Genomic DNA, 8,904 nt, shown 5'->3' with positions numbered 1-8,904 from the left:
TGTAAACACAAGGGAACAAATATAACGTTTACCCTCGTCGACAGTAGCGTTCTTATTTAGGTCCAGGAACTAGACTGGTTTTATTTCATCAATTATGCGAGTGTAGAATTTATTAACATAAATACGAGGTTTAGACTCGTTTTTTATCGTCGAACTTTAGGTAAATTGTTATTGGTGTTACATTAAGGTTATAATTTCACTTGCCAAAGAGAGGTTGGAGACGGGCATGTCTGAGACTGTGTTTGGTGTTCTCTGGAACAGTGGTACTTTGGGTCGAAGGCTCGTCAAACGGTCTGTCTGAACAACACGATTTCGGCTACGGTCAAACAAACCCCTTTGTTGGCATCGCCCTTGCCCGGTATCCAACCTTGACCCGTCTCGGTATACCAGGGTCCGAAAGTTAGAAAGAGTGTTTGTACTGTCTGGGTCCGGTTCTGCAGGGGCCGGGTTGTCTTAGACGAGGAGAAACGAAGAAGTGTTCGCGTAGGTTCACAACGTCTTTGTTGGGAAAAGCCTCCTTTGCTTCGACATCTTTTGAGGTTTCGAATTACTGGCATTCCGTCGTCTTCTTTCGACCACCAAAACATGTCAGGGAGGACGGGTACACAGTTTGAGTTCCGGGCCCCGGTTAGGCCGGGCAACCACCCTAAGTAAAGCCGAGTCGGTCGTATTAAAGATTAATGATAATCTAGACCGGGCGGCCAATAACGTGCGTGGGTTGGAAGGTGGACGGTAGGACTCCCAGAGGGGCGAGTCTCGGACTTCGGGTTTGTAACCTATTGGAACGTTGGGTTCTACTCTAACGGGTTCATAGAACTTGAATCGTGGTTGTCTCGTCGTTGTTGACCTCAAATTACCTAACCAAAGGAAGACGGAGAAAAAAGGAGAGTGCTGTTGTCCCCGTACCAAACCAAACAAAGGAAACTCCCTTTATCAAAACAACTTCGACAACTAAGGCGGACACCCCTTTACACTTAGGTCGAACGTCTATCTCGGTATTCTTACTACGTTTGACTAATTAAAATAAAATTACAACAAAAATCCCGTTATTAACTTTCGAAACAATTGCAAGGTCCAAATTCATACACGTTATTCAAGTAAAGTTATTAAGACTATTGTACTTGGTCAGGCCGGAGCTGCAGCATGGGTAAAAACATTAAACTGGGTGACACACCGAACTCAAACTGGGGGGACGAGATACGTGATTTGTATTAAGAAGGTGGGACCCCCTATATACAACTTAACGTAAAGTACTTCATGGTAACTATAAACGCCATATATATATATATGATTATTTCATTTTCACGTCAAGTTTTTGACAAGTGTAGTCAAACATAAAAGAATTGACCAATATTAAAACTAGGTTCTGCAACGGCAAAATCACTTTTTCAAGGAAAAATTGTTTCCAAGGAAATCTAAATGTAAATTATTCTAATTTATTTCGAAATAATTAAGGTTTTGTCTGCAAAAAAAGTCTAATTTATATCGTTTTCAACATTGTAATTCAATGTGTTTAAGGTGGTCTATACTTCATTTATAAACAATTTGATTTTTTATATCAATGTAAAGTTAAATTTACTTAAACATTATCACATATATATCATCATGACCTAATTTACCCTGACCATGAAATAGTAACATAATAATAATAATAATAATTAATAGGATATTTGGGTTTTGGCAGCGGCCCGTCGTGTAGGACGAAGGGAACGAAGAAGTGTTTCACACGTCTTTTGGTTGAGAAACCTCCTTATTCGACATTCTTTGGTTTCGGAATTTCCCACCCATCCCATTTGCTTACCTCTTTTTGTCGACTCACGCGATCTTACAACTTTTATGTTTGGCCGTCCTTGTTTAAGACAGGAGAAGGAAGTATGGAAAGGAGTGTTTCTCGAGAGGTTGTGTGTGGCTTGCGCGTGTTTCACTGTTACTCCGTGCTCTAGTCAAACACGGGTCTACCTTCCGACTGTCCGTCCATCCGGTAGGGTCAATGAAGACGGCCCGGGCCGAATTTCTACTAACCAGCTCGGAAAAAATGTCGCGGTGCCGAAAGGTTGTCTAACTATATTAAAATACATAAATTAACACTTTGTGAAGTATATAGAGTAACGATACCCTACAATTCTCGTAAGGTACCTTATATTGTTCACCAAGACTTCACCTTAATGTATGGGGCGGACATTACTGGGCATTTCGGTCCGTCGTCTCTTCGACCACAAGGACCGTCCCAAGAAAAGGTAGGAGATACTGATTTTATATATGAAGTGGACCCCCCACCCCCCCCTATGTACAACTTAACGTTAAATTCTTTATGTAACTAGAGACGTCCATTTCTCGTTAGAGGACCTTTCACGCAAAGGTGAAATACTTGCCTACCGAGAGTCTAGTCGGTAGACAAAAGAGGCGACTGGTTGAAGTTTATATTGGGATGACTCTAAGGTGGTCCTCCATACGGACGGATAATCGGAAATAATAAATTAGTGAATATTCTGCTCATCTTCAGGTTCATATTGGTGTGTTTAGCCTCTGGGACATGTCTCCATGCTTTAGTGTTCAAAAAGCTCTTTATTGTTCTCATACTGCCTGTGCTGCAGCACCTCTTTTCACCCTCTGTCTGAAACCAGAGCCCTGTCTGCTCTGATTGGTTAGCTGGCCGGCTCTGTTGTGATTGGTCAACCGCTTAGAGATGTCCCGCCCCTTTAGCCTATCACGTGCAATGTGTTGGAGCGCTAGCCAATAGAAACACACGTGTTCCGGAAGTAAACAAAGGAGTCCAATGGAGGCGTTTCAGGCAGGGGAAGTGTGTGAGAGGAGGGAACACACATTTTAAACATTTTAAGCCTTTGTGGACCATTTACATGCACTAAAAACCTATAACGCACTACAAGAAAGGGAAAACCCCAAAACGCACAATATGGCCTCTTTAAAGCATGTTAAGATGGCTAAGTAGAGGCACACAATACAAGTATGAACCTGAAAATGACCCTTACATGTCCTCTTTAAATGGTTTTGAACATATTGACTTCAGCGATTGTTGTATGAAATATGAGTTTTATTCTCTAACAGACTTTTTCCTAGTAGTCATTTTTAGTTGGAGACATCCAGCCCAATTAAGATTTATGCGATAGTATCTTCCAGCTGCGGGAAACAAAATGTCCTGATATCCAGGAGAGTCTCAGCTGCAACACAGTGAGCTCGTTGTCCTCCATTATTCAGAGTCTCTGGATCAGCATCTCCATTGGTCTCCAGAGGACCCGCAGGCAGAGCCTCTGCTCCCAGGATGGAAAACAAGTCAGTTCTGTCACTGAAACACAATCATTTAGATCCTGTCAGGGAGACATTTCACACACACATATATCAGTATATATATATACTGATATATGTGTACAGTATAGCATTTTGAATACATTGAGAAATAGAAGTACACTTCTTTGGACCCACACTTTTTTGCATATAGATCCAATTATAATAATATTAAAATTACAATAATAACACCAGAAAAAAGGCAATAATTTGGATCGAATATAAAGTTAAAATATGAATGAGTAAACAGTTTTGAACATGAACTTTCAATACATGTAAATACATTTATGTATTACATGTATATTCTAAATATATTTGATCTATTGCTATTATTATATTTATTTGTACGGCCTTATGTTATCCTTTATGGAAATCTAGCGGTCTATGCTGAATTTCCTTTTAAGGGATTAATAAAGTTGTATCGTATATTCATCTGAATATACACACATACAGTAAACCATTATAATATTTGAGTCCATACTGTAAACTCTTTCCTTTTAAACCCTTCTCTTGGCAGCCTACAAATGCTTTTACATACAAGGCTGAATCATTTCACTGCCACACATCCACATTCCACTATCAGTTAAAGCTGTTTTCTATCAAATGCAACCCTGAAATTGAGTATGCATGAGCACTGCACGGACTGCCAGGCACTTGGCAGAAAATCCTTTTCGTATTCTTAAGGGATGCTATTCTCCGAGTGTCCCATTGCTCTGTGCACAAATACCCCCCCCCCCTCACTTCCACCCTTTGGCTTTCTGCTGCTGGATGCAATGCCCAGGGTGAAGCTGTTTCAGTGTGTTGTTCACGTGTTGGCCAGTAGGGGGCACTGTGACTTTGTGTGATCTGTTGATTTCCGCCTGCAGTGAGAGTGGAGTGGCCTCAGCTAAATTATATCTGTCTTCTTTCAGGAGCCTTCAAGGCTGGGAAAAAATCACTGTGTTTGCTGATGATAATGCAATTAATTAAAGAGCCAATCATTTTAGCCCAGCACGTCTAAATTTGATTTGAACTTGTGACACTTTGCTGTGTGTCGTCGTGTTGTGTCTCTGCTCATCATCAACAAACCTATTTAGTTTTAGTTTCTTCGGTGACTGACCCACCGAATGCAAATCATGCTTTTTTTGTTATTATCCATTTTGATATGTACCGTGCTGCATAACAAGAAAGAAGGAGAACAAACAAAGGAACGAACAAAACCCTCCCGTTGTTGTTTCTCTGCGTGCTACTTTTAAATTCCGTTTCTCTTCCTCTTCGAGTGCATTGCTGAGGCTTAATGTATGTCTGTGTGTTTACTGTAGCCAGGGGCAGCTCTATAGAGGAGACCCCGCTCCCCTGCCAGATAAAGACCTCTGCTGCCATTAGATTTGCGGTGAGGTTGCACACAAAAAGCAAATAGATGAGGAGGACAAAGATAGGCAAAGAGGAAACATGTGGAGATGAAGGCAGGCAGGGACTCTAACCAGCGAGTATCGGAGGGGATGAATGAAGAGAGTTTGGTCCCAGATCTCCTGTAAGGCTTTAGCTTCTGTGCTCCATGTTTACAAGATGAATAGCATGACAAGGCTTTGGTAAAAGGGAGGCGGTGCAAAGCATGTGTGTATATAACAGCGTGAGTGTCCAAGTGATGGGGGCACTGGCGTGAGATCCAGTCAGTGTGAATTATCGCATGGCTTTCTGCATCTCAGAAGAGACGGAGGAAAGGAAGAGTGAGGGATAATAAGACAGTCGGAAAGAGAGGGAGAAAGGAGAAGTAATACAAATCGTACAGCAGGAAATGCTGCTGGCGGTTTCCTTTTTCTCTTGCTTCCAGCCAGGGGAAAAATCATGTAAGGTACTTTAGCACAGACTAAAATATGAACTTGGTGTGTGCCTGATTTTTCTTTCGTTCGGTCCACAGGGATCTCACTCACTCTCCACTGAAGCAAAGTGCAGGCAGTTTGTAAACCATACACAGTGAAGTATCCAGAAGGACCGAGTTTCAGTGTAAAACTGTTTCTCTGACTGACTGATTATCCACAAACTAAAAATACACACTTTGGCTCACTGTATTCACGCTGAGAAATTACCATTTGCTCTAAAAACAACATTGTGGGGGGGGAGGGGGGGTGTGTAACAGCAGCTGTAGGCATTTAAGTGGAAGTATTGTATTTGTATTTTTGTTTGCGTCCGACTTTGCAACACCAGCTTCTTCTGATGTGGCTGCGATTCGTCAATCAGGGATCATGGGGCTTGTTGCCCTGGCAACTCCAACGTCGGCTCATTTGTACCAAGTCTGTGAGAGGCCTCTTTTTTTCTGAGAGGCACTTTCCATCAGCTTTGAATATTGACAGCTAGAACAAAAATAGTATTTGAGAGCGAATGTGCCTGTTGCAAAACATTTTTTTTAATAATGTGTTGTAGCAAACAACAGGCTGGTGACACAAGGTCAACTAAACATGGGAGCATAAATCCAGAGATTTTTTAAATAGGTTTTTGATGTTCAACAAAAAAATTAAATCAGTTTCTCATTTCAAGCTGCAGCTCATTTCTTAGCTAAAATATGTTCATAAATGTTCCCTTTGTGAGAAGAATGGCTTTATTATCAGACACAGGCTAATGCTAGCTAGCTACCTAATAAAGCTAATGTTAGCACATTGCTAGATGAGTTGTTTGAAATAATTTCTAGCTATCAGCCATCACTTTAGCCCATTCAAAAATGGCAACTGTTGCCAGCAGCTTTTATCAGACACAGGCTAACGCTAGCTAGCTAGCTACCTAATAAAGTTAATGTTAGCACAATGCTAGATACGTTGTTCGGAATAATTTCACTTTAGCCCATTAAAATGGCTAATGTTACTACTAGCTAGATAGCTACTTAATAAAGCTAATGTAAGCACAATGTTTGAGTTGGTGCAATACCAACTGTCGCTAGCAGATTAATCAGATGCCGGCTAATGCTAGCTAGCTTTCTAATACAGCTAATGTTAGCACAATGTAAGATCAGTGAGAGGAAAAGCCAGTTGACACTCTTATGTTTCAAGATATGTTACTTTAAAAAATAAAATGCATTTCACACAAGACAAAGGCAAGCTGCATTCCCAAAGTTAGTTATATTTAAAAAATAAGGCTATTGTTTTGTTCCAAAAGTGGTTTAGCTTAGGATGAGGATATGTTTGGTGAACAAGACATCTTCACATCTCATATACCAACCCAGTCTCACGGCATTTCGTGTTTTTTTATAGTCAATAAAAAGGTAATTTATTGATTCGTGTTCACCAACACGATTATCCCATTTTTTTCGTGTCACACAGAACGATTTTAAAAGCAATGTAAATCATATCAAATTAGAAGGAAACAAATATTTTTCAAAATACAGATTTCAGTNTCTCCAGAGCTACTGGAATCGCGTCGGGCCGAACCATGCCCCTTAGATGTGATATAATGAGCATATACCACGGCCTGTCGTGAGCTATTGCTTAAGTATAATATTATACTTAAGCAATAGCTCACGACAGGCCGTGGTATATGCTCATTATATCACATCTAAGGGGCATGGTTCGGCCCGACGCGATTCCAGTAGCTCTGGAGAATTCCAAAATGTTTTCGGATTTCATATCGAAATGTCCCATATAGGCCTACTTCTGTTTCCGGTTATTTTATTTTGAAATTCAGTTCCTGACGGACGCCAAAAAAGCCAGAGATTATAAAATTAAACAAATAAATAAAAACAAGGATAATTGTGTGTTATTGAGTAAATAACAGTGTGTTATTCAATCAATAGATAACATGTTGTGACTATAACACAAAGTGCCGTGAGACTGGGTTGATTTAAACTACTTTTAAAACATTGTGAATTTTTGCTTTTATGTGTGATTTCTGTTTGGATCGAAAAGTTAGATAACGTTATGTTAATTGAGTTTTAGAGGTGTAGGTTGGATGATTTGTTTACTGTTGTATATAGCTAGGCTAGTTGTTTCCCCCCTGTTTACAGTCAGTGTAGCTAGCTGGCTGCTAGCTGTGGCTTCATGTACTGAACATATTTTAAGTGCAGTCTTTTCTTCTAACTCTGGGCGAGAAGGGAAACGTGAATCTCCCAAATTGTGCAACTATCTTTTAAACCAAATAGGTTTTGTTGCCTATACCTAACCTCATGTGAGACTCGCAATGATGCAAACCCTGGTTTCTAACGGAAAGAAGCTGTATCTTTACTTGACTTCTAGGAGACAGGGTTGCATATGTAATGTCAAGTTATTCATTTGATCTCTTTCAGTCTTCAGATTGTTTTGAAGTGTTCTCACAACTGTACTTGTTTTACCCTTTCCTTTTATAATGTCCCCCTCTCACTCTATGCCTTTGCTTTTATTGAATAATTTGTTCACACAATTCTCTGATCTGTTCAGCTCCAAAGGATCCTGTTGACACATGAATTATGGATTTGGACAATGTTCAACATTGTTTCGAAGCCCTCTTTACATTGTGTTGCCATGTATTTATTGGTATGAAGTGCAAATCAGAATAAAACACGACAGGGACCCTGATCTTTTGTGGCAAAGTTTGATGCAATGTTTGCTTACAGCTGATCTGCGCAGCTTCTGTGTAGTTTGGATTTAAACACACTGTTCCCCTACAGAGTTTTGTATAATAATGCATATGCAAACGTGACTCAACGTGTGTCTACCAGGGAGATGCATTGGATCTTTATGGGGTGAACACATTAGAACTGCTTTCGTATTGTCTTGTGGTTTTTTGAGCAAACATAGTTTAGAGCTGTGTTGAGCCCCACGGAGTAAAACCAGACTTGGCTGCATATTCATGGACTGTGGAAGTATACATTTGTGACTCTTTTATTCAGTCTAATTACAACTGATTCTGGAACCAGCTTGTGGTGTGTGTGTGTGTGTGTGTGTGTGTGTGTGTGTGTGTGTGTGTGTGTGTGTGTGTGTGTGCAACCCAGTCTCATGGCATTTCGTGTTCACCAACACGATTTTCTCCTTTTTTTCGTGTTGCACAGCACGATTTTAAAAGCAATGTATTTCTACTGGTAATGTGTTTCGTGCCTGCAGCACGTCTTTTTCTCGGGTCGGGTCGTGGAAGACCGGAAGCTGTGTGGTTAATAAAAACATGTTCTTACTCAATATCAAGCCACAATTATTGCTTTTATTTTAAATCGTATAATTTCGGACTTTTGTTGCCGTCTGTGAGGAAAATAAATGGGGCTCAGAGCCTCAGAATACTGAAATCTGTATTTTTTCCTTCTAATTTGTTATTCTTTGCAAAATAACACACTGTTATTTACTCACCAATAACACACAATTATCCTTGCTTTTATTTATTGGTTTAATTCCATAATCTCTGGCTTTTTTGGTGTCCGTCAGGAACTGAATTTCAAAATAAAAATAACCGGAAACAGACGTAGGCCTCTAGGAGTTTAGGATGGCCGAAGACGTGACAAATGTGGCCAAATGTGGCCTGTCTGCGACAACGTTTCTGAAGGCCGCCTTTACTTTCACGGTAAACACGAATCCCAATAACCGGCGATGGGGGGGGGGGGGGGGGGGACCAAACGCGCGCATTTGAACAGATATCAGGATTTGCTATCGACCCCTAATTACCGCGAAT

At 40.5% G+C, this 8,904-nt stretch overlaps 1 protein-coding gene across 1 annotated transcript in view; it reads right to left on the bottom strand.

The window, feature by feature from the left end:
- Positions 1 to 3,117: 3,117 nt before the first annotated feature.
- LOC104957131 (CUB and sushi domain-containing protein 3-like) overlaps positions 3,118 to 8,904 on the bottom strand; it is a 196,504-nt gene continuing 190,717 nt past the window's right edge. Inside the window, 1 exon segment of the mRNA XM_010784744.1 lies at positions 3,118 to 3,269. Coding sequence (XP_010783046.1) covers positions 3,118 to 3,269 — 152 coding nt within the window.

The sequence above is a fragment of the Notothenia coriiceps genome, unplaced genomic scaffold (genome assembly GCF_000735185.1).
Source record: "Notothenia coriiceps isolate Sejong01 unplaced genomic scaffold, NC01 NC01_scaffold00026424, whole genome shotgun sequence".
In the NCBI taxonomy this organism is placed as follows: domain Eukaryota; kingdom Metazoa; phylum Chordata; class Actinopteri; order Perciformes; family Nototheniidae; genus Notothenia; species Notothenia coriiceps.
The sequence above is the reverse complement of the archived record's forward strand: the minus strand, read 5'-3'. Positions and strand labels throughout refer to the sequence as shown.